General features: G+C 40.9%; 1 protein-coding gene across 1 annotated transcript in view; it reads right to left on the bottom strand.

The window, feature by feature from the left end:
• The window catches only part of KYNU (kynureninase), a 152261-nt gene that overhangs the window by 56346 nt on the left and 69125 nt on the right, over nucleotides 1-26790 (bottom strand). The window contains exon 1 of the mRNA XM_080399692.1: nucleotides 3882-26790. This exon is cut by the window's right edge and continues 69125 nt beyond it. Within this exon, the coding sequence (XP_080255818.1) occupies nucleotides 3882-3983 (102 nt within the window). The 5' untranslated portion in view covers nucleotides 3984-26790. The remainder of the gene's footprint in view (nucleotides 1-3881) is intronic.

Raw genomic sequence — 26790 nt, 5'->3', positions numbered from 1 at the left:
ACCCCTAAACAGCACAGCCTCATTAGTGCAAATTAATCCAAACCTGCTTATACTCTAGCCAAATGGCCAGCATGATGCTAGTTACCTGGTTTCATCTGCTATCATTTAGTTTATGATAAGAACATTATCTTTTCCCCCCTCCAGACTTGATACCTTACACAGTAGCAATTTTTCCTCTCCCACCAGCGTGCAGAGTTAAAAAAGAAAAAACAAAAACAAAGCAAACAAACAAAAAACCCCTAAAACAGTAGAGCTCTTTAAGACAGCAGTTTTCATTTAGCTAACATTCACCCTCTCCTGGGAGGTATTGGAGATACCCAGGTTTTGTGCTGTCTCCACACAGATTGTTCACACCTCCTTATTGTCACCAAATTTATCATTCTCCCTCATTCATCCTAATCAACCCTTAGCTGGTAAAAAAGAAAATGGTAAAAATGGCTGAAAAAAAGTTGTTTGATTATCTTGGTTCTCAGAGTCCTTTTCAAGGTTAGGAGGCAGAGGGCTACACCTAGGCAAGGAGCTGCACATGATGCTGAAGTGGCTGAGCTGGCTGGATTCGATACCCCCAACCAGCCACCTCCCGAAGAGCTGCCACCCCACTGAAAGCCCTGCAGAAGGTGAGAGCAGGCTCGCTGTTCCCCAAGAACCACTTCTCAGCACCTCCACAGCTGAAAAGCAGATCAAGAGCTCTTCTTTGCCAGCTCCCCTGCTGCAGTGTTGGTAACAACACATGTGCTCTCCTGCAGGTGAGGAGTATTGACCTTCTGGACCTTATTCAGCAGACATGAGGGAGGACGGTCTAGAGATCTCCATTTCCTCCAGTAGATGTTAAACATCCAGAAAAACAAGCTAGGTTCATGGACACCATGGCCATCACTAATACAGGCACCTCGTTATAACCTAAAGACACTGGAGAGTAACTTAAATTTCACTTCTCCAAATTACAAAAGTTAAGAACCCGTGGGCTGATTTGGTAAATCAGGGTTTATTTTCAAGCAATACTAGGATCAGCTCTTGGAAAGTAAAACTACTCTTTGTTTGCAAAGGCTTATTTCATTGATTTATAACACTAGCATGGCTGTCTGGATCCCATACTGTTATAAAAGCACATCCACTCACAAAAATCTAGTCCTCTGTTTTAAATAATGAGTATTTAAAGCAATTTATGGAAACCATCCTTGGAGAAGGGGCTAGGAATCAGGTCTCCCTGGTGTCTTGATCCAGATAAAGGACTCCACAGTAGTCTGTGTAGTCTTTTCTATAGTCTCCTTGCCACTCAAGTTAATGATTGGATTTAATTTTTTTTTTTTCTTTTGCTCCCCAATGACATAGCTCCTGAATTAAGGGAAAGAGCCTTTTAATCTCTCTAAACATGACTCACTTAAGCTAGGGATATTTTTTCAGTGATGCTCAGCTCCCCAGGTCCCTAGGATGGGGACTGTGCAGGGTTGGTATTGCTGTCACCTACGTCCTCTCCTAGATACAGCCTATGAAGAACGTTTGGGAGCCTCTAGTGTTTATCTCCTGGGACCCACACAGGCAATGCCATAAATTAGAGGTGAATTTGCTGATCAGGAGATGGATGATAAGGGTGCTTGAAGAACAGTTTGATTTTATACACCAAATCCCCCTCGTCTGGTCTGTAGGTTCTCTGCTTTACACCACGTGAACACAGCACAGCATCCTACCATTTGTCTTACTAGTCACCATTTTTCAGTAAGGAAACACAGTTATTACAGTGGATTAATGGTTATCATATTCCAGGTCATCTGCTGACCTGTCTGGAAAGCATAGGTGGGTTTTGTTTCCATTTGAGGCCTGACCCAAAACTCACTGAAGTCAATAGGTGTCTCTATTACAGAGAAAGATTTCTGGATCAGCCTTTTGGTTTCCTGTCACTGCTGTACTTTGCTGCATCTGATCAATGACTTGCGTTTATTGTGATTCTTATTTATATTAAATTTTGACAGCAAATATGAGATCAAATAGAAAGATCTAAAAGCTAAAAATGATTAAGTGCTCAGAGGTATCTGATTTAATACAAACATTATGAAATAAGATAAAACTACTAAAATAAAATCAATCAAAATTCTATTGAGGAATGAAATCCCAAAGATCCAAATCTAAGACCAGAATAAGAAAGTACTTTTGTCCTTTGAATGGCAATTAGGTTTCATAGAGAGGAATCCCAGAACTGGTTGAATTATTTTTTTCTTTTTACTCTGAGTGACAGTATTGCATTTTCTAATTGCTGCAGAATAAAGTCCCATGCAATCATTTAGAATAGTTCACAAGTCATTTTTTGTTTTCTACATGCAGAGCAAATACATTAGTATAAGAACGACACACCTTTATTCCATGCAATTAACTTAACCAAAAACTACATTCTGTATCCTTTTCCTCAAATTAAAATTCAGACACATCAGTGCCAAATGTAATTCCCACTTTGATAAATGTTATTCCTTATCAGTTTTTTTTTTTCATACAACATTGAGTTAAAGTAATCAATATTTGAAGAGAAACAACTTGCCTCCACCACCTACATAGAAAAAGAAGGTGTTTTCTTCTTCCTTTCCTTGAAACTTTATTACAGTTTTTGACTTAAAACATATAGATGACATGAAGTCAGCATATTATTTATTGAATTTTTTTTACTCTTTGCTCTTCTGACTTTTCCACAGAATTTGCCTGTACTGCATACCAATTCAATGTAAAGAACTCACCAATGACCGCTGGCAATCTTTCATTTTCCAAAAGAGCACATGCAACTTAATTTAAGAAAACAGTCCTTATTACATATTTTATCAGCACAGATATTAGTTCCGCTACTTCATCTCCCATTTTACAACTATAAAAGACAATGGATGAGAATTAGTCAGACACAAGTGACGCGAATGTCTGGGTAATTATTTCTGTTTTGTCCTTTATGCATAATTTACTGACTAAATAGAAAAGAAAAAAAAAAAGTGTGAATATTAGCAAGACATCTTATCAAACTTACACAGGAAGGTCCATTAGGCTTAATTATAAGAATGATAATTGGTCCTATTTTTAGATCCACCTTATGACACTTTTAGAGATCTACCCTCTGTCTACAACTGTATCTTCATGTCTTTATCAAAAGAACTGTAAAGTCCCTTTGCCCCCCTTAAACATTTTGTTTAAGTATTCCAAGATGTTACTCACAGTCTTTCTACCCAGCATAGTGCTGACAGGCATACAATGAATCCCTACTTAAAAAGTTGTATCGATATCCTCAGAGAAAAAGAGTTTATCATGCAAACAGCATGTCCTGCACTTTCTGCCCTCCAATAGCTGTTTACCAGGTTGCTAAACACAGCTCAGCCCACAGACCTTTGACACTTCCAGGTTAGCACCCAAATGAACCCTTTGGAAGAAAAACTGGGGGTGTGCACACGTCTAAGCATGCAGCTGTGCAGTATAGGTCCACACTGTCAAAATACACCCCCTGAAAGCACCAATGGCACTGCAAATTGAAGTTGTTTTAAACCCCAAAGAAACGCTACAGAAATGCACAGAGCATAAGAGCTGATTCTCCTTCTCATCTATTACACGAAGGAAATTGCTTTTGTGAATACAGTTTTGCAGAAGGAAGTTCCTAAAAAAGCACGGCCCAGAGCAACACACATTCTAGACTTCTTCAGGTTAAATACACTTCAGTGAATTTGTTTAAATTACAGAACCGCAGAGAAGGAAAAATCTAAATATTCATAGCATACCCGACAACAGACACAGCAGCACACACAACTGTATAATTAAATAAGTTACACAGCACACTGTCACAAGCTGCAGCAAGGGAATGCGACAGAGAGGAATTATAATAAACTCGGTTACTTAGAGTAATTTAGGCACATATTGACCTTCGTGTCAAGAAGTGTTACGGTGTTAAAAGTAATTTTACATATCAGACTCATCTTTTCCCCTCCACAGTGAAACCACGTCACCCGGCGGTTGGCAGCCATTCCTGAAAGAGGATGATGAAATTCTTGTGCAAACACTCAGCGTTGCATGAAGAAACAGCCACAGTCACGTGCTTGCTTCCCCAGACTCTGACCTGCACCGCAGCCAAACACACGACCTCTGAGAGTTAACCAAAAACCAGGTGTATATATATTTTCATGTATTTATTTATCCCTTGTCAACATGGCAAAAACGTAAAGCTCTGATTAAATTAAGGCAGCACCCTTCTCCTACACGGGCACAAGAGCACACACAATCGTAACAAAAATGGTTTTAAACCAAACTCATTCCAGTGAAGGAGCAGATCACTAGTGCAACAGTGAGGAGTCAGCAATGCTCGCAGCCACGTGGCAGAAGGAGTGGTGGGAATTTACACAGACTGTGGATTTGCCATGGTGGAAAACAGACAGAGAATTAGAGGTGAAATTAGAGAAGAACAGTTGATACTTCTCTTTACCGTAAACTATCTCAAACCAGCCATGTGTTAGCCCAGTCCCCTCCATTTGGGTTGGAATGGCACCCATTCCTAACATAGCTGGAATGTAGTCATCTGGAAGCAACAAAAATAGTTTCCCTCTATTTAGCCACTGAAGTTTTGGGGTGGGGGGAGCACAACAACCAACAACAACAGTGAGAAGAGATACAGGGGCAAAGGGGTCAGGGTTGTGGACTAATAGTGTAATTTAGGGATACAACTCCACCCCAGTGTTCTGCACACAAATGCTTGGTTATTATCTGGATTTCCATTTTCAGTAAGCACCAATAATTTTGACATTCTTGAGTTGTAATATGTCATGTTCCTTGCTAGAAAAAAAAAAAAAAAAAAAAAAACAACAAAACAACCACACAAAGCACTTAATAGTGAACTAAAATAAATCTAACCTCTATCCATCAGTTCCTGCAGCATTGTTATCCTGTTTTGCACTGGCAATAATTTTTTGGACTTCCCACCAGCAAGACAATGGGGCTGCTGCTCAAGAAACTTTGTACCACCAGTAACTGGGGCCAAGAGAAGCAGGAGTCTGAAGCATGCAAGATCCAATGTCAAACTCATTCCAAAAGGACATCTATTTCTTGTTTGGTTGGCTATTTAGCTCAAACCAAGCTGAAAGACGCTGCAGCTTTTCACTTTGCCCCTGGAAATAAAACTGCATGACCAGCAGAGTGAAAATTTTCCCCCTGCATTTTCCTTTGAAAAAAAATATCTTGAATTTTACCCTTGATTGTCAATTGTAGCAGGAAAATATGGCAAAGGCCATATTTTTGTAGGCTTTAATGAGAATTAGGAATATTGAACCCTCCTTCCCAGCTACTGTTTTCAACTCTTCAGATGGAACGAAAGCAAAACAAAGACAAAAGCTTTTGCCCTTAAATTCAAGGCTCAAAAGTCAGCAAACACGTCTCCTTGGTACTTTTTTTAAGCTGCAGAACTAATGTAATGGTTTAGTGGTGGTTTGTTGTTTTTTTTTCTCTCCTGTGATGCTGCGAAGTAACCAGAGAGCAGGAAGAGAAGAAGCCACAGTGAAACCAACATGCAAGGGAGCAAGGCCATGTGAGATGCCCAAAATCCCAGCTGGCACCGGCTGATGTGGCAGAGAAAAGGCAGAAAATGCAACCGAGGACAGCCCTGACATCACCCTCTTAAAGTAGCTGTTAGGAGGGTGATGGGAAGGGAGTGACATTTGACAGACAGATTAAAGAAGGACAAAAGGGGGGGGGGGGGGGAGGGGGAAAAGGAACTGCAGCTTTGTGGGAAGACGAGCTGTGCATGTCTGTACCTGAGGGCTGTATGGGGTACACGGGGCAGAGAAGGAATTACAGCATGGACAGGCCAACCTATTTCTCATACTGACAGCTTCCCAGCTCATTCAGAGGTGCTTAACCACCTTAACCCACGTGGTACCAGACACATCCATGAACATGCTCGTACCACTGCATCTCATCCCTCACCCTAACCATTTGCCATAGCCATTTCCCATCAGTCACCAGCAGCCCCAGTCTCACCAGAGCACGTTTGACCCCTTGTCACGGGAGCCTTGTCCCCTCGACTGAAAGAAACCGGGAGCTTTTCCCCAGCCAATAAAACTTGCCATACATTAATTTGACAAAATATAAGTCTTCTTCTCAAGACAGGTGACAACAACAAATAACAAAGGTGCCCCAAAGCACAGCCACCTCATGCCAGATGATATCCCAGGACACTTGGCCCCCCAGGTCATGAAAGCTTGCCTTGGCACTGCTAGCCCAGGGCACTCGTGCTGTCAAGAGGGTGAAATGATCCAGCAAACAAAGGATTGTGTTTAACAGACAAGGGGAGGTCTCACCCAGGATGAGATGGCCTGGAGGACCCTCAGGCAGGAAAACACTGTGGCTTCCGCAGTTGGAAAAGGAGCAGCAAGGCCATGATGGCCAGGCAGCACACGTTGCCCTGGCAGCACCAAGCTCTGCTCAGAGAGGCCAGGCTAGCTGTGCTTACAAGGCCAGCCCCACAGCTGGTTTGCTAAAGCATGTCACCTGCACCTTCTGACGGCACGATGCACTTCACCTCAGGCCTGACAGCAATGACTTGGTAAACAACCCCAGAAAACCTTTGCTCTTCTCACTGCTGAGCTCCCTACACTGACTTTCTTACCACTTTTGTTTTCTCTCTGCCCCACCAACACCTCTGCTCTGCCTGCAAAGCACACCTTTTACCTCAGGCCACGTCTGATCAGGATGCCCTACACCTGCTTTCATTTACCTTGCTCTCCTCCCTCCCGGACTCTAGATCTGAAGTGGTTTGAAGGGGATATCAGGTATCGAATGCATATTTGGAGTAGTAGATCGCTCTGGTTGTGTGATTCTGACTTTTGGTCTTCTGGTTAAGACTGAAAAAACTCAGTCCATTTAGCTTTACCTGATAGAGAGTTAACTATAACTATGATCTAGGGTGGTTTTAAATCCATTTCTTTTTGGAGCAGGGAATTATTAGCTCCTGCTAAATTCTTGGCTGCCTTTTGGGTGGCCAGAGTGGGCTCCTGAAATTTTCCTGCTTGTCTGAAGCACTTTTCCTGGTTTTCTTTTCCACTTGGACTGTTCAGCATACCTCCTTAAACACATACTGATTGTTCCCTGTTATGTGACCTGCTCCTAGTATTGTTTTTCTTCAGGCTCTATATCAGTTACAATTTTCATTTCTTTCTGAGTCTTTAAACATAGTATTTGTCCTTTAAAATCTATTCTTAAAGTAGAGTCTTTATGAAAAAAAAATAATAGAAATAAGACATTATTTACTTTTCTGCAGTAACATTTAGGGAGAAATATTCCACCACTGTACTAATAATAGTAATACCCAGAGAGGGGCAATAAGGAAATCAGAATCAAGTGATTTCCACATAAAGGAAAACATGAAAAGTAGCTCCCACCAGCTTTGATAACTCCGTGGCAGCTGCAACACCAAGAAAACACATTTTGAATAGATAAAACTTCCTTGTCTCTCTCCAGATTAGCTGTTACTAATACAAGATGACTGTTCTTCTGATGCCCTCACCTGCGTTTCCAGGCTGAATGCACATACACATATGGTTTAGAAGCCTCTTGCTATGAGAAATGGTTTATTGTTCTTGTTTATCTTAATATTTTGTGAAGGATAAGACCTTTTTCCATCCCCACCCACCCTCCTCTGGTAAATTATTTGGTTTTGATGTTTGTCTTGGACAGCAAGGACATTCAAGTCCTTTTTACCAAATGTAAGGACAGGAGGGGGGATGTGTCATCCCTTCCTGAGGGAGCAGTAGTATGACAGCCAAGGGGGCATTTGAGAGACTGCAAGCAAAATGGGGGACCTGGGATCCACTTTTCTCACGGCATCTGCTTGCTATGTTGCATAACCATCTTAAAAATAAATGTGAGTGCTTTGGGAATCAATTCATGGCAAATCTCCCAACAACTCTTTCTCCAAGGTCCTCTCAAAGACAGGTAAAGGTGTTTGTGTGTCAGGTAGAGCCTCATTCTACATAGCCACCATTTCCTCTGCAGGTGCTCACCCCCGGAATGATGAGCTGTGTGCCCAGACTCTCAAAGGACAGACAATTGTCACCTTCTTCATCTACTTGTAGCACATTTCCTGCCTGTGGTCAAAGAACCTGAGAAAGGGGAAATCAGAATCCAGCTATGGGCCAGATGCCGTGAGATAATAATAACAAGACCTTATGGAGAGGCACCCCACAACACCAGAGTCAATTTTTTTTCATAAATATTTGCGTACCTTGTCTTTCATGATGCACTTCGTACTGTTGCAGGCTGACTAATAGCTGACGACATTAACTGACCTCAGGTAGACAAACAATCCCAGTATATTTTCCCTCTTTCCCCTGCCCCCTGTTTGCAGCTCCATAAAAGTGAATGCACTTCACACTTTCATTTTTATTTTTAAGCTCTTGCAGCAGTTACCATCTGGAACAAGACTCAGGGAGGGAAGAAGGAAGAAAAGAAAGGTCAGAAAATAACAAGCTGAGCTTGTACTACACATGTGTTGCATCAAAAAAAAAAAAAAAAAATTACAAAAGAAGAGTGCCCCACACAGCATAGTACTGATTACTGAGAAGCACAGCACAGATCTGGACCCTCCAAAAGCTGTAATTGCAAAGACAGGTTATGTCTGATTTAAATAGCATGCTACTGTTCTGGATGGCCTTCAAGCAGCAGAGGAAGCAGGAGTACATAAAGGATCATGACAGGCAACAAAGTGGTGTGTGACACCCGAGGGAACCACCATAAAGAGCCAGCAGTGGCTTAGGAAAGGGATATATTCATACACATTCTGTTGGTAAAACACTCATTCTGCAGTTTCTATTACAGGGAGGTTAACAGCACACATTCCAACACTGGTGGATCTTTTTGGCAAAGCTGAAATTCCTGGAAAATATTTGAATACCAAATAACACAAGAAAACCAGCAAGCTCCTGCATTAAGGCCGCTGCTGCTTGGCATCACTCTTGCAAGAGATCTGAGGCAAGGAGAAAGCCTCTCTTCGTAAACCCAGCAGGTACCATGGGAACAACAGATAAGTACCAAACTCTTTCTAGAAGAACAAATACAGGTTCTTGTGCCACTCAGAGGAGCCTTTTGATATCCATACACTGACTGCTTCCCTCCCCGGCCCCAGATTTGAACCTCCCAGCCTTCCTGAACCAAAGATTTTATCGTTTGATTCACTAAAACATTTATTATGCAGCAAATCAGACCACAGACTGGCCAAGGTCTAAATGAAGCTTTTGCCAATACCTGACTTCCTACTGATATTTATAATTCCCCAATAACCCTTTGCTTGAACCCCCGGCTGCAGGCAGTGACTCAGCAGTCGCAGGGCTCCCATTAGTATTCTCAAAGCGTTTCCAGAGCATTTTACACTGACTGTCTCACTTGTGCTGTGATCAGACCTATCAGTTTGTGCTGAATTGCTCTGAGGAAGGTTACAGGTCTCCATAGGGACTGCACATGATCTTTGAAAAGTGCATTTCCCTCTAGCAAGCCATAAATGCTCAGGAGGGTTGCTAAAGATCACTCAAAATACGCTATTGAATACTTTTCATGCTGTACTCTTGTTCTGTGTTATCATATACTTAAAGTATATTAAAAGGCTCCCTAAATACCAAGAGCATTTGCGTGGAATAGATTTGTGTTTGCAAAAGCCAGAAGAAAATAGCTTTGTATTGTTACAGGATATGTAACACTGTTTCTGCAATTCTGCAGAATGGATTATAAGAGTTTGATAGTGGCTTTTATTTTTCCCCTTTTATTAATTCCCCCCCCCCAACACCAATGACTATAGTGATAGACTTTAGTTAACTTCTTTGGATTGTTTTTTTCCTTGCTAACAGTCCACAGTCAAAATGAAAAATAAGAACCTTCTGGATCCTGTCTTGATAAGGTCAGATCGTAGAATTTTTCTTTCCAGCAATTTAGCCAGGCTCTCTCCTTCCAGAATACATTTACTCAGTAATAAACATCTCCAGACAGCCGGGCTGTACAGACTGCAAACAATTAAGCCAAAATTGGTGCAAGCAGCACATGAGTAAGTATTCTACTTTAATGAAATTAGACTGAAAAATTCAAGAGTAAAGGAATAAAAGCATTTTCACATTGTATTAATTAGATGTATTTGTAAAAATCTGTGCTCATGCAAGTACCTCACGCATTTTTTAATACCAAACTACGCAGAAAATGTGCTGGGTAATCACAAGCCTTTGGTGCTGTAAAGCTGTGGTCAAGCACCAGGCACAGACCAACATTTGGGACACATAATTTAACATCTAGTGGGAAAAAGAAGAAGTTTAGCCAACTTTCTGTAAGCTGTATAAAAGGAAGCCTGCCAAGCAACAGGTTAAAAGACTTTGACTCACTAAAGTATTCCAGAAATGAGTTAAATTATGCTATGAAGAAGCCTCATCTCTCAATTAGGTAAGCAATTAAGTAAATATGTTTAGCTGTCCCAGCTTGTCAGACATTCAAATAAAATTCCTCTGTAACACCCCAGAGTTTTTCTATCATCAGGAACATTTCACCAGATCCTAAAATCTATACTTCTCCAGTTTTTGCAAGACATCACGCACTTATTGCAAATCCATCACCTGTTTACTCGCAGTAAAAGAACAAAAAGTACCTGTGCCACTATTTTTAATTAGTCTATCCTCCTACACCTCCTCTGTCCAACATCCTCAAATAGTTTATACATAACTTCTGAAATAATTTAAATTCAATAATTACACATCATGTTTGTGACACCTCCTGGTGTGGTTTTCTGAAGAGACTCAAAACTAGTACAAAATTAAACTTGGTTTTATAAAGCACTGTTTCAATTTGGAAAGTTCACAGCATTTTCAAGAGGAATTAATGAATGTTGCTAATAGCTGGATCTGAGTTATAAGGCATTAGGAGGACACAATCATGAGGAAAGGCAATATATAACCTTTAGATGGGACAATTAGAGATCAATTATTAGAGCCAGAGAAGAGCATTCGAAAGCAGCTTCTTCATTAATCAAAGATTATATCAAATTAGAATGTTTAATTATTTGCCAAGGTTCTTTGTATATTCTTCTGTACACACACACACACACACACACACACACAAAAGAAAGGAAAAAAAAGTCAAAAAAAGCCAGGGGCTTTTGGAAAAATGTTAGCTTTTTGAACATCTCATTTTAACACTAAAATACCAAATATTTTAAAGGACACATAACACAGTGAAAGTAGCATAACTCAGACAATGACATTAAAGATGCCACAGCTGCTGGTTTTTAATATACTAAGCCTGGTGAGTATTGTTACTTATTTGGATGTCCAGCTACATGGAAAAAATATTTTAATAGAAATGGCAAGAAAGGAAAATATGTGAATATCTTACGTACTGTAATGACTTTGGGCAAGATCCTAAGATCTGATGTTCAATAAATTTAGATCAAACTTGTAGGCACCTGAGTTTCAAGTTCCCAAACAACTGGGCATATCCAAGACCTAGAGTGGGAGGCAGCATCCTGAACAGGCACAGGATGGGTGATTAGACCAACGGGGGGGGATGGAAGATGCTGGGCACCAGTATGTGCTGCCCTGCCACTGCATGGAGAGCACCATCACCCCTGGCAGGGGTTGTCTTCCAAATGCCAACTGCAAAACACGCTGGGGCTTTGTTCAGCATTACCTTCCCTGGGCTAGCAGCCATCACTGACCACTGAATCACCAGTCTGTTTGTATATCCTGACAGTTTAGATGATAGCTGGGAGGAGATACACCTGGATTGCAGGAGAGGCCTTATGCAAACAGGATTTTTTGACAAACACAGGGGGGGGGAGAGTTTTGCTGAGGCTCCTTTGTAGTTTAGGTAGGTGCAAAGTACATGGCTCAGGAGGAACGATGACTCCTACTCATCCTTGTAAAGAACTGAAGCACTTGGGCAGGTCCTCTCTAAAACGGCCCTGCAAGCTGCTAGCTTCAAGGAGTGCATCGTCACCTGTGACAGCACACACAGGAGCAGGAGGGGCTGAGCACCATGGTCATCCCAGAGCGCACCCTTGGGGAAATGCCATCCGCTGGTTGCTCCTGAAGTAGTCTGCTCAACCTGTGCTTGGCACACTCGCCGTTTATCTCCTATGATGAAGATAAATGCTTGGTGGGCACAACACGAGCTGTCCACGGAGCTGTGGGCTGAGTACCTGCTCATGGACCTTCTTAGGAAGCAGGTCCCAGGGCGATGCCTGGGCAGTTATTCTTCAGTGACAGCCAGACACAGGTACAGATGTAAGCTGGGGAACCAAGCTGTTCCCATTCTGAGGTACTTTTCTTACATTATTTTTTTTTTCTCATGGCCAACCTTATATTTAAGCAACAATGAAACTCTTTTATGTCTTTATTCCCCGGTAAGGTGTATCCTGAAAGTGGATACAGATTTTCTTCTTCTCATAGGTGACCTTCTCTCCTTGCAAGGCCCCATCATTTGTCAGCTAGGTCAGGATGACCCTGTGCACATCCAGAGTTGTTTGAACTAGACTTTTGCATATATTGCAATTACAAACCTTTCTGGTATAACTCTGCTTTTAACAGAAATTCCTCCTGAGTAATAATTAACCCTGACACACTCTGATTAAAACTTGTTGCTGTTTGTAAGAAGGTATATTAGCAGCCTGAGATGGACAAACGGTGCTCAGTCTCTTTCACCAAGTCTCTCCCCTACCATTTGTTAGTTTGCCTGCTGTTATAATGAAGGTTTGTCAAAAGCGCATGCTTTGATGCAGCAATCTACTTAGTCATCAGTAAAAAACACAGCAGTGATACCTGTGGCCCATGATGACTCCTGCTGCTCTAGCGTACCTTGTGTAGTATACACGTGGCAAGATGTGAGTTCAGGCGATGCAGAAGGTCTTCCTTCCCACAGAGCACTTAGCACGAGCTCAGAGGGGAGTTCCTCCGCAGGTGGCCATAAGAGAAGGCAGTATAGGGGATGACAGGGTGATAAAGTCAAGGATGCGGGAAAATCCAAACAATACTTTTAAATGGTCTAGAACTTGTCTTTATGGAGACCGGAGTTTAGGGTACTTCAACACCTGTTGGCAGTATCACCAGAAAAAAGTAAAATGTTTGACCCTTCGCACATCAAATTGTGATGGGTGAGAGTTGCCAAGTGTGCTATCACCTTTTTATTTCATCATTACCTTTTTACCACTTCGAATTCTTGACATTGTGCTAAACATAAGGCAAAATGATGGATAGCTAATTATGTTGTGTACTGTTTGCTGCAATTAAAGTCAATTCTTGAAAGTACTTGGTATGTTTTTTTCTTATACTCCAGAGAAAAAGTTGGTTTCACACTTCCCACAGTTTGCTTAAATGCTTTAATTTTTACTGGTGTAAGAACTTAACAAAATGAGGTGCTATTTAGAATTACTCAAATGTTCAGCTAATAATAGTACATGATGTAATTACTATATAAACTTTACCAGAGAGGCTGTAGCCAAAACAGCTGTCTGCGGGAACATCATGCAAACGTACGTGCACATCCAATTTAAGTAGAATATAATACAGTTGTTCCCACATTGTTCCTATTTACTGCAGTAGGAAAAGCATCTAGGTCTGACGAAACAGGACAGTGGCCGTGGCATGTCTTACACCTTATTGATTCCTGGCTGCTTCCTCTGCCTTTTGAATCAGTCCCTAATTGCCTTGGTGAAAGCAGATTTCAGGATGCTCAAGGTCATTGCCACTCAACCCAACTATGCCAGACTCTACTCCATTCGTTAATTATTCATGCCTCTTCACGGCATAAGTCACACACACCATGGTGCCCTGCACTTCCCTCGCCGTTCCATAAAGCTTTAGAGGTAAGATGCATCTCTCAGGTTGAAGAAAGGAGCTAAAAGGTTGCAGTTCCACAATCACTTTAAGCTGGTGCAAAGCTTGGCTATGGCTGACAGGTTTGATCTCTTTCTACCTGAACTATGCATCAGTGCTCCCTCTCTTTTTTGCTAGCACTAGCTCTTCTATAACCAAATCATGAGCTGCAGCTATATATATTGAATTGCTAGATTATTTTTCAGCCGTATATCTGCAGGGGTGCTAGAACTCACAGGGGGAAAACAGCAAGAATAAATATCTAGTCCAAAGTAGGGTCGCCCAGACTTCAGTTGTTCGTGGCATCACAGCCTAAATCAACCACTACACTGCCTAAGGGGGTGGCTACTGCATTATTCATCTCCATTTCTTCAATGCACAGGGTTTAGCAATGCAACGCTAAGGCATATGTAAATATCTGGCCCAATAAAGAGCAAGCAGATCAGAGTAGGATGTCTGCATTATTTGAAAACTGTTAAAACAAACAACTTCATTTTTTTCAAGAAGTAAATTCATGTGGGTTTAGACTAGGGAAACAAAAGCCCAGGCTCCTTCATGGGTCAATCCTGGGCTGTGGCAACTCAGTGGGAGGAGTCCCAAGTGATGGGCCAGATGTAAGGTACACACTGTCCTTTCTATGTGCTTTGTACAGGCAAACTACATTTGTATATATGTTTGTATACACACACACATATATATATGTACTTTCTCAGCATGCTGGACCTGAAAAAAATTAACTTTCACATATAACATAGGAAGAACTTAACATTAATCTATAGAATACTTACAGATGTAACACTTGGTGGGTTACATATAACCTCAATGGAAAGAATATGGGTATAAATTGAATTATGCAGTTATCTCTCTGAAACCTGAGTTTCTGATAGTAGATATCACTCAGTTCACTGATACAGACCTTTTAATTTGTGGCAGAAGAGACACCTTTTAGAGCTGCCCATTGTCTTCAGCCAGAATTTGAGCCAAAACAGTGAGATCCAGTTGCAAGTTTTCCTGTTATCATACCAGTGCAGGAAAAATGACTTGTCCCACATTTTAAGAAAGCACACAATTTACTTGTAAATTACAAAAAAGTACACCAATTCTACCATCTATTGGCATGAAAATTGCTTATTGATTCAAGGAAAATGGTAGAAATATTTTACATAACATCACTGTGCTAAAAGTAGAGTTTATAACACTGAGAACTTTTGTGAGGAGTCATTAAAGGGAGGAAATTAGTTTTATGATACAAAAGGTTAAAATAGGTTTTAAAAATGTTTTGCAAAAAAATTAAATGCAGACCTTTGGGGGGTTTTAAAATGAAGCTATTTCTATTTAAGATATACAAATACAAAAAAAAAACCCCAACATATATTGTTTCTCCTAGCTCATTTTAATTCATAACAAACTAGTGTTATCTGTATAGAAATGCAGGGTTTTTTCTTCAGAAAGCAGAAACATTTCTAGCAATGTAGTATATCAAATAAAGTTATTACAACAAACAATTCAGAGCAAAGCATAGATGCACACACTGTGGCTGTGTTGCTGTACCACAGAGGTAGTTCTCAACCTGTTTAAGTCATCTCCATTGTCTGCACCACAGAAAAGTATGAGGGAGGCCAAGAGAGACAGGAGAGAGCTGGTACTTGTGCACCAGCACCAGCTTCCCCTTGTCAGTGCTGAATGGAAGCGAGCGCCCTGCCTTGACTTCACAAAGTTATTCTGTAGGATTCTTCACACACTTAGAATGGAACACCCGCTTAAGTGTGGCTAGATCAAAGCCAGAGGTCCGCTCCCAGTAACAACCCTTCCCTGTTCTGCTGGTGGAAAATTTGTATTTCTAATTCAGCACAGCACTTAAGCATGCAGGTTGATTCATCGAAGTCAGCGTACGTCAACATAAATATACACATGCTTACAGTCAAGTATGTGCTGGAACTAGACCTGTATCGACAAGGCAGCTTCTTGCTGCTCTGTTAACCCTGGTTTATCGCACATGAAGCCTTCAGTGCGAACAGCAAGTCCGAGACAGAGAGCAGGATGGGCATCTGCAGACATTGGGGCTTCTGAGGCCAGCCTGTGCCCCCACACCCGCTGAGGTCTTTCTGTCTCCTCGCACTGCAGGTCTAAAGGCACTGGATTACCCGGGATTGCATCTGCCTTTGAAGGGGAACCCAAGGGACAAACCTTGCCAGGAGGATTTATTGTCTCGGGTATTGCGTTCCCACCCAATCTAGCTATGGTGAAGGCACTGCCCGCCATGCAGGTAAATCCACAAGGGGTGATGAACAGGGGTTGGAGGGTCCTCTGCAAAATCATGAAAGTACGCAAACCCCCTTCATTGCCCCCTAGTTTTTGCATCAGAAAGGTTATTCTATAGTCTTATTTTAATGAAGTAAAGGTATAACGTGCTTCCTACCGGCATAAGCTGAATAAGTTTACACCAGCCAGAGATTCTGAGAGACAGAGCCCATAAAAATTATGTTACTTGACATATGTGCGCAGGCTGCACATTTCTGCCAGAAAGCAAGTTTCACTTGACCTTGGAGAAAAAGTTCCTAGCAATTTAGAACCAAGAGCTCATCCATGCATGTGTTTCCACTGCTTTATCTGTCTGTGAGCTCACTACCATCCTTCTCCCATACAGAGCTGAAAAAATGAGGCCGTGACTTCACAGACAGTTGCAAAACTCAGTTTAAGATAAACTTTTTGCAGCAGGGCACACCTTTTCATTATGGAAGTCCAGAGCCTGCTATAAAAGGATCCCAGTATCTCCCACAACCACTGTGAGCTTTTGCCAAAAAAAAAAAAAATAACAATGATTGCATTAATACAGGTGGTAGAGCTCTGGTCAGCATTTCAAATTGCCCCAGTGCGTTAAACGTATTAACCCATCTTTGAAAATAAAATACCTGCCTGGAGCAATTCTCAATGCATTTCCCATTAAAAAAAAAAAAAAACAGTTCAGCTACTTGAAAATTGGTTGCATACTTGGTGAGGTATTCCTACAGTATGCCAGCCTTAACCCCAAAATGTCCCCAAATATTCCTCTACGCTCCATTACAAATGCCTGAAAACATAGTTTATTACTGAAATGCTTGATCAAAGCTTTACAAAAGATAACGCCATCATTTTGACGTCTCAGGAGCTGATTGGAAAAACAGCTCACTGCAGGTTACCACAAATTCTTATTAGTCAATATCTGATTTTGTTGCGTATCACACACACAAAGTATTAGTGTTTTCAAGCCTCTCGGAGCAGTGCTAAGCTGCAGCATCTGCCAGGTAAGGGCCAGTCCTCCCATCCAAGCTCTCAGCTTCACTGCAGGCTTTTCCTACAGCTCCTGTAGTGCAAAACCTCTATAAATACTACCAATAAAACCTCTTACACATCTTCCCAGTAGACATCTTAGGGATTGCACTGCTGCAGCAGTACCCATCCCGCCCCCGAGGGTTGTCTTTAAGGAAAGAAAAAAATAAAATAAAATATGTACAGCTAGAAAACCTCGATGCCACAGCAAGCACTGCTCACAAAATCAGTCAGAAACTGCCGAGAGCTACAGCAACACCAATTGTGATGGTGCCGGGGGTGAAGGGGCTGCTCCGCACACAGCATAGCAGAGAGAAAGCCAGGGCTTCTTCTCCAGCAAAAGATGTTGCCCGGCGGAGGAACAGGTTCCCGTCAGGAATCAGCAGGGACCCCCAGCACAAAGCAATTGCATCATGGGGTCCATAGGAAAAGGACTCCTGAATAAAAATGCTAGTAATCATTAAGGAAAAGGAAGAAGGCTGAGGGAATATTCACGGTGGGAGCAGCCACATGCATGTGCAGGAAAATGGAAGTTTTGATTTAAAAATTGATGTTTTAACACCGTGTCTGTAATAAGGGGTGTTCAGTTTTAAAAGTCGAATATCAGATGCTGGGCTAATTAATGGCATGTTGTGAAAATCACATTCTCTGCTCTTTCCTCCGACTTTAGAAGGACAAATGTGATTAGCAGAGTACACACCCACCTGCATAAGAACATTTTCTAATTATTCATGTGACTATAAATGACCTCTGGCAGCTCATAATACTATGAAAACTGAAGATGAACAGTACATGCCATTGGGAAACTAGCGCAAATCCTTCTCCATTTTCCTTGAAATGAAATTTTTGGCCACATTATGGCAAAAAAATAAAATTGAACACACAGTTTTAATAAGGTTTAAGATCCTCCGTTTTCTTGGCCACCTACTTCCAGCACCTCTCTGGTGCCAGAATTAATAATCATGTTGCTGAGAAATTATTTTCTTTCTTATCCTTTGTTTTTGATTTTTTTTTAGATCTACCTTAATTTTCAGCCCTGTTGGCTCCTGATCCAGCTCACTAGAAGGTCCGTCAAAAGTAAGACTGCTGGCTTAAGTGGGAGACGCCAAGGTGTTTTGCACAGACAGAAGAGGGGGTGAAGGGATGATAGGTTCAATGCTAACACCCACTTGGACCTGTTCAAACTAGTTGCAGACTTGCAGCCTGATTCATCCTCGTCTGAGGTAGCATAGATGTCCACATTGCACGAAGAACTGCACAATCTTTCATGTTGTGTTTGTAAGTATTAACTGCAGTGCAAACACCGAACAATATAATAAAACAAATTGGTTCTGTCTGAAAATGGGAGAGGCAAACTTGTTAGGTAAGATGAAAGTCTCTGCATTTCACTCAGAAACAAGCTTTACAGCTTAGTCATAAATACCCCAAAATCTTATTTTCTAATAGAAATGTGATAGCAGTTAATATATTTCATTTCTGGGTGGCACATATAGCACTAGACAATCCAGTGCGTCCCCATGGCAAACCTGTGACTGGGAGGTGCAAGGTTAGTTTTTCGGTACAGCTTAACTACAGGAGCCAAGTTCCATCCAGCCCCAGCCAAGAGTTAACTCGGTCATGGTGTTCATTACAGCAGCTCACAAAAAAAAAATATTATATCATACTAATACTGCCATTAACTTTGGGCATATAGTTTTGAAGTAGCGATGCTAAATAAATATTTATGAATCTCTTAGAGTAGTGATCTTGACTAGTGGCTATTTGGCAATTTGCTTTATCCAATAACCAGATTAATTTGCAGATGGAAATATTTTTTTTTTCCCATTACTTCTGTTTTCATAGAAGAATATCCTTATTGTCTTATTCTATTTCAAATAATGATGCTATATTGAGATAGCTTTAACAATTCAGTAGCCATTTAGAAAAAAAATTGCCAAAAATGTGTGCAGTTATTAAAGTAACATTAAGTGATTTAATAATCATTTTTGGTCGGGGCACACATTTTATAAATAAATTCAAAGACTATATTAACCTTAAATTAAAAAATAGAAAAATTGCAGTCAACAAGAAAATTAGATGTCTTGCTGCATTGCAAATTTTAAAGTCCCTGAGAAGATTTTACTGGAAGTGATACTTAACCTTTATATGTCATGATCTTGGAATGGCAAGGTCTACACTTCCATGGCCAGGCCAATTATCTTCAATTAAGCAATAAACGTGCAAGCCTTTTTCAGTGCCAATATAAATTCCCTACCTTTATAGTATACCTTCAGGAATACACTAAGAGTTAAAAAACAGAATCACCTTCCAGTAACATTTTAATGAAACACACCTTTATGTAACTTCACCATTTAATATCTTTCATTTAGATAGTTTTACAGCAGCCTTAAAGAATAAAATTGCTTGGCTACCCTAATTTGGAATAGAAAGCATATTGCTGTAGCAACTTACAGGGGTGTCTCAACTACGCGCCAGGTATATTTCTTCTGGACAATGACCACAGAGAAGATTAACATGTCGAGTGTGTTCATTGTAAAACATGAAATTTATGGGTGCAGTTCATTTTTTAAGAATTTACTATAAAAGATTACAATCACCTACCCTGCAGGAACAACAGCAATATATCTGCAACGCAGCTTACTCACATGTCTCTTTTGTTTTGGTTATCAAAGAGGTATATGAAATAGATCTCACTGAGACACACGCTGAGAATTTTTTCAAGATGCATCAAAAACATTATTTTTCTCAGCAGTAGTATAGGGTAGTATATTCTACTGAAGTGCTTTCATTAAACAAAGGACGTTAATTACAAAGGCATGAAATAGGGGCTATACGGCTATTCTGGCATTACCAAGGCGCAACAGAAAAGAACCAAAGGGTGGGAGAAAAGTGAGACACAGCGTTCTGCCTGATTCTCACTGAGCGTGTATGGGCCACTTACGTCACATTTTGCTTTCTAACACAATCCCAGTGTGCACAGAAGTTTCTGGATTTACAGAAAGACTGTTATGCTTTCCCTGACCCCAAAAAATATCAGAGAATTTTTAGTGTGTAGGAAGAGAAAGCAATCCAGGAAAAATAAAGCACAAATTATTTTATAAAATGCAGTGTGGCATTTACTACCATCTGATGTGCCTTTTAAGCACACTTATTCACTTATTCCTCCAATACATGTTTCCCAAATTGAGTCTTGCAAATAATAATTAAATAAAAGATCACAGTAACCACATCCTTCCTTACTAACTGGTGACACCAATCACTTTTTGTAACTCTTTTTACGCATAGCCCCTTTTTTTCACCAGTGCTTTCCTTTACAAAATTGCAGGACTAGATCGGTCCTGCTACATCACTGTCACATCCACCAGGGTTCAGCTGGGTGATGCTTTCCAGCTTAAAGACACCAAGCTAGATTGCCAAAGGCTTTCAGAGGAGAAGGCTCTGAGGCAGGACAGGGTACAACAGCACAGAGAAAGACACCAAGGACCCCTAGAGAAGCCCAGAAAAGCCGTTGTTAGTAAATGGCAAATCTCTCCAACAGCAAGACTGAGGATATCCTTGATACAAAGAGAGAAAAAGGACAAGCAAAGCTCTGGCCATGTCCAGCTTCCAAGAAATGTCACCAGCTGTTGACAAGAGGTAGAGAAGAAATGCAAAGCCATGGTGCAGAGGACAACCCACTGCTGCAGCTCACCGCTGGGATTTACTGGGTCACGCTCAGAGCAAACTCCTTGGCTACCTGAATTCACAGGGCTGGTGCACTGGCTGAGTCTCACCAAATCCGTGCTGAGAACTCTGCCCTGCCAGGCTTGCAGGAGCCAAGGTTAAAATACCCAAAACATTTAATGTTACTTCTGCATATAAGTCCTCTATTGTGTCATGCAGTTTTCTGTGTTTTGCATTGCTGTCTGTGTCTGAAATAAGGGCATGCTGACTGGCACCGGGAGATCTGGGTTTAATCACTCAAAAAAGGCAGAAAAGACTCCAAAGTGCCAGGCAGCTGGGCAAGGGATAATACAGATTGCTGGATGGACCTGCTCACCACGTGTCCCTGCCCTCCGTCTTCCTGGCACAAGGGAACTCACTGGGCTTAACATTAACCAAAAAGAAAAAAAAACCCAAAACAATAACACCAGCTGTCAGGCAGCCTCAGAGAAAGTACCTCATTATTTACTGCAGTGAAAAAATATTTAATTTGCCCTTAAATGTTTTCAGCTTTTGGGGGATTCATTCTTTAAAATTTGTTAAATTAAGCGGCTACATTACAAATCTTTGCTGTTCTGTAAATCTTGGCTGACATTACATATATTTTGCTGTGAGCTTCTGAAGCACGTACGCATATTTCACATGTAGTATATTCGTATAGATAAATTATGACCATCTCACATAATCGGGTTTTAACATGACCTTAAAAGAGCTTATGTTTTTAAATTGGATTCCCCAGAGCCCAGAAACTCTTGGTTTTCCTCTCAGTCAGAATCCCATTGGCAAAGTAATATTCAAAAGACTCAAAAATATTCAAAAGACGCTGCTGTCGGATCTCTCCCTTTCGGTTGTCTCCTTGGGTTCTGCGAGGAGAATTCACACGCAGAGATGCGCAGGTCATTCCTCACTGGTGAGATGCACGTATCGTGATGCAGCCTTCCCAGCAGGCATTTTTCATGGCGGATAATTGGAAAAGGAAGGGCTAACATCTGTGCAACAGCTTTAACACCCGCACTGCCACTCTCCTCCCACCTCCGCTCCTCGCCGCTTCAGATGGGGAACCTGCGAGACTGCTCTCCTTAATGGAAACTTTTTGTAGAGTTTCAAAAGCAGTTATTGAGCGCGTCTAATAACCATACTCTGCTCAGTGTCTTTGAATCCTTCCAACAAATCGCTTTGCCTGGCTCTCAGTAGAGATAAAAAGGATTCAACGAAAAATCTGTGATGACTCACACCTCCTCTTTCTTGTTACCCTCTCTGCCTGTGGACTTCAAAAATGAAGTTGGTTCTGCAGCGCAGAAACGTGATGGAAACGTGGTCCTTTACTTCCGAACGAAGGAAACTGAGGTGCTCCCCTCAGCATAGTTTAAGATCAATCCCAACGGCTAAAAAAGGAATCCGTTTCTCAGATTTGCCCTTGTTCGGCTCTACCCAAGTGAATTTGACAGTAATTTAACCTTATAAGGAGACTAAAGAAACGAACACGCAATATTCATACATTGAAATCAGAGCCTTATACGTACTCTGATATATCAGCGGGACATAGAGAAGCAGCTATATTGTTAGTACAGCCTTAATTTCATAGATGGCATTGCCTGATGGTGAGTTATTTTACAATCCAGTGCTTTTATTGCTGTGGCACTGGTAATTATGATTACATTTGTTACTAACTAAAAAAAATGTCAGAAATGTGTCTTTTTGAAATCTTTGTTGAAAGCCCAATGATAATGTCAGTGAGCCCATCAGGAAGCGGTTGGAGACTTCCCTACGACCTCTTTCTCTGAAAAAATTATCATGTGTAGTGTGAGCATTTCTATACAGTACATGTAACATAGAGCACTTTTTCCCTGTGCCTGGCCATGACATACAGCGTAACCTACAGCTGATTCACATCTACAAATCACAGCAACAGCACTGCTCCATCAGTGTCACGAGGATTTAAGGTGTTGTGAGCGTTGTGTCTCACATGCTTCTGCTTCCTTTCTTAAACCAACAGTAATGCCCATCTGTTTCCAGGACGAGCCAATGGTGAAGAATTACAAAATGACTCACCAGGCAAGAAGAGCAGCTGGCTCAGCTCACAAGAGTGCGGCAGCCACAAGCCCTGGAGCAAACAAAATGCCTCGAGCCTGCACCCTCTTATGTACCCTAGCACAGCCAGCAGCTTTGCTGGGTACACAACTTTTCAAGAAAACAGTGGTGAAAAAGACAAAAACCCTGACAATTTTGCCTAATTTAATGTTCTTCCCAGAGCAGAACCTGAGCATCCACAGAAGCGCTATAGATCTCAGCATGGTCTTGCTACCTCCCTCCCAGGACTGAGCATATCCTGAGCAGGGGAATACAAAAGCAGAAAGCTGAAAAATCAGACGTAAGAGTATTTCTAAGGAGACATTACCACCACCACTTGAGATGTCGGGATGAAGAAAACCGCTCAGATTTGAAATGTTATTGAGTATGCCTCCCTTTCTTAATCTGAATTAATTTTGAAACGTTAGTTTTTTCTAACGTAGGTTGCACTTCATCAGAAAATAAACTCCTGGCTGTGCTTAGAAGAGCCTTCATACAACTGCAAAGCCCATTTCTGTGAAGAGTGAGAACAGGGACTGCCAAGAGCCCCAGCAGAGCCACCAGGGTCCCAGGCTGTGCCCATGTCCAGGAGGGCACTGCCACAGCCCACGCACGCGCCCCGGCCACTGCCACCACCCCTGCAGCAGCATCAGGGGAGCTGTTATTGGAGGGAGAGGCAAAAGGACGATGGTAAAATCGCACCCACAGTTGCGCACCCGGCATTTCTTCATTCTGAAGTGTTCACCTTCACAATTAAAATACTGCTTAGCCAATAGGGTTATTTTGTACGTAGCACAGGCTCGATGAAAATATATGGAGCTGCAGGACTAAAATCAATGCAAATATCTCAAAAATACTTACATTTTTTTTTTATTAAATGAAGCCAGTGGACCTTCTAATCTCTCTGTGTAAATCTATCCATTTCAAGTTAATGTCCCCCCCTGGTTATTTTTTATTTCTTCGTCCTGCTTTGATCAGGCTCATGACTGATTCCAAATTCTGAAGACACTCCTTGCAAAGTGCCTATGATGTGATTTACCAAGTCTATATGTTTGAGAACGTTAACATTAATAAAGATTTGGAGTTTTTTGCAGATATCCAAGGCAATCAAATTAAGATTATTTTCAGTGACTCGAGAACTAATTTTTATTTCTGTGATGAGTATCTATTTTTCTTTCAAGATGAGATTTCTTACAGAATGCCTCCAAGTGTAACAGTTTTTATAGGAATTTGCCATTGATAATATCTATAAATTTCAAGGACGTTTTAGAACTGTCAGCATGAGGCCGCCAGTATTGTGTCACTCAAACTGAAGTCCTTTTGACAACACAGCATTTTCCCCCAATATTACTGACAGATGTCTCAAGAGCAAGTCACCTGTTACATCCAGTGGTCTGTAGCTGACACTTTTTTTTTTATTTTATATGCTAGAACATTAGTCCACAATAATTTAAAATTATTTTTCTCCTCAATGGTTTTGAAACAGATAAAGCCATTTGTAACACAAGCCAGACAATTTTTACACTGTGGCGGCACATCACACATCCCACATTTTTCTCTTCTGTAAGGGTTTCACTCACAGCGGGAACAGGACACCTATTTAATACCAGCCAGGGTAAAACTCACAAATTTTTGTGTTCAATTTACCAAGAAATGCAATGAGTTTCTAAGCATTTAAAGTAAAGGCACCCCACGTGGCTCTGTACCTTGCTGAACAGTTTGCCAATTCAAAGCAATGTCAGGAAGAAGCAACATTTAACTAGCTGCGATGCACATTGATTTTATGAGAGATTAAATGTTGCCAAATTGCAAGAATTAAAACTGAGGTTTCAGAAATTTGCTTGACATAGGGGAATGAATGGTGGAGACTCATTAATCAGAGTCTATAAGGACTTTATTAATAACCTCACCTGTTTGTTATAAAAGAAAACAATGATATTTTAAAACACTCAGAACATTTAGGGCACCTGCAGGAATTACCTTTGCTAGAAACTATGTTCATACTTAAGCTCCACTAATAAGATGAAAATTGCTGATACCAGTTTGAGTAAAATATAAAAGAGTAATTTGGGCTAAGATGTGCTTGTAAGAACGCATAGTTAATGAAAGCATCTGAGAGCAGTTATTTGGAGCTTTCCCTGGGCTATATCTATTGACACAACAGCATCTCAACATATCAGACCATATTAAAAAGCTGTAAAAGTAAAAAAAGGAAAAGAGCTGATGTTCATCTTGCTTGCTGTCTTGATATAGACAGCTGTTTGTGGTTTAGTACATAGGGTGCGGATCAGTTCTTTAGATCTTGCATAGCAAACCCATTAATTTTTGTAATTAGCCAATGAAATGTATGCAGTTAACCTGTCTATCTCATCTGAGCTAATCTTGATAGTAAACCCAAAAATTCTGGGACAATGCCAGGTTTTGTGGTTAAAGATTAATTCAAGTGTAATTCTTCAAGTACCAAAATGTTACTTGGAAAGTGTTTGAAAAAGGTCAATCCCAGCTATAAAAGGATTCAGGGAGAAAAAATTCCAGAAGCAAATATACAACATTTCTAATTAGGTTATTGGAGAACTGAATTAACCAAAGTTTCTGTAGTGGAAGTCTTATCCTGAACTTTGATGACACTATCTAAAATTATTTTCATGTTAAATAAATAAATACATAAATGAACACAAAAATTTTATGACTGTTAAACCAAATAGAAAATATATGCTTTGCCAGATTACATAATCCTTATTTTTCAGCTGTGCAGTCCTATTCCTTTTAAATTTTACTTTAAATCTTCCTCTTTGCAAGATTATTCTGCACAGTGTTTGGTGAATACCTCTACAAAGCATATTATTTAAAAATAAATATCTTCTATTTCAGTGCTTTTGTTCTGGTCGATTTGTATAGGTATTGTTAACAAAATTATGACTTCTTTTTTTGCAAGACCCCAACTCAGAACCACTAAATTATCTTTACTGTATTGTAACACACCTCTACAACAGTATTTGGTAAGAGCAATCAGGCCATATTTTCCACTCATGCTTATGTAAATCAAGAATAAATCATTTGAAGCCAGCAGGCATGACCTGGGGAGAGCAGGTTCCCAGCTGTTAGGTACGGGCTTAGTCTGGAGAGATTTGTTGGATTCTGTGGTTTATGCTAAATGTGAAAAAAAAAGCAGATTTATCTTTGCTCCTGGAACATGCCTGGAATTTGGGTTTTTGTAATACGCGTTATCACTTTGTTCTTCCCTGAACGTATATAGTGTGTTAATTACTGTGAGGAGAAGGGATCCCATTCAAACTCTGATTCAGAGGGTGATGCTCACCGACAGCCTCCTCTCCTGAACAGCCTCTTCCTTACACACACAATAAAGGCAATTTCCCGACAAACTGCACAGCCAGGGAGAGGAATAATGTGTCCCCATCTTACCATTCTTTTGGATTCATTTCTTCAGGGTTTAAGCTAAAATTCCCAACCCTGAGCATCTTCAAATACCTGATTTTTTGGTATTTTTTTTTTTCCCAGTGCGTTCATCCTACCACATGCCTCAGAGCTGCCCTTTGCAGGCTGTCCTGTGAAACGGCAGGGCTCAGAGAAAAGCCACCAGACGCCGTGCGACAGGGTTGAAGGGCAGCATCAAAAAACATTTTCTATTTCTTGACATCGTTTTTATCTATTTGTAAAATATGCTAATCCAAGTCTGTCTGATATAACCCTGCTCGCCTCGTGGCTATTCAGAACATAACATTTTCTATGTCTGAGAAGAGACAAATAAGACTGTCTGGGCTGGATAAGCGTATTGTTTATAGAGTTTCCCCACACAGTGACAGATGAATATATTCACCCTCCTACAGACAGAGCGCATGCAAAC

The sequence above is a fragment of the Falco punctatus genome (genome assembly GCF_963210335.1).
Source record: "Falco punctatus genome assembly, chromosome: 8".
In the NCBI taxonomy this organism is placed as follows: domain Eukaryota; kingdom Metazoa; phylum Chordata; class Aves; order Falconiformes; family Falconidae; genus Falco; species Falco punctatus.
Note: the sequence above shows the minus strand (reverse complement) of the source record. Positions and strands in the feature narration are given on the sequence as shown.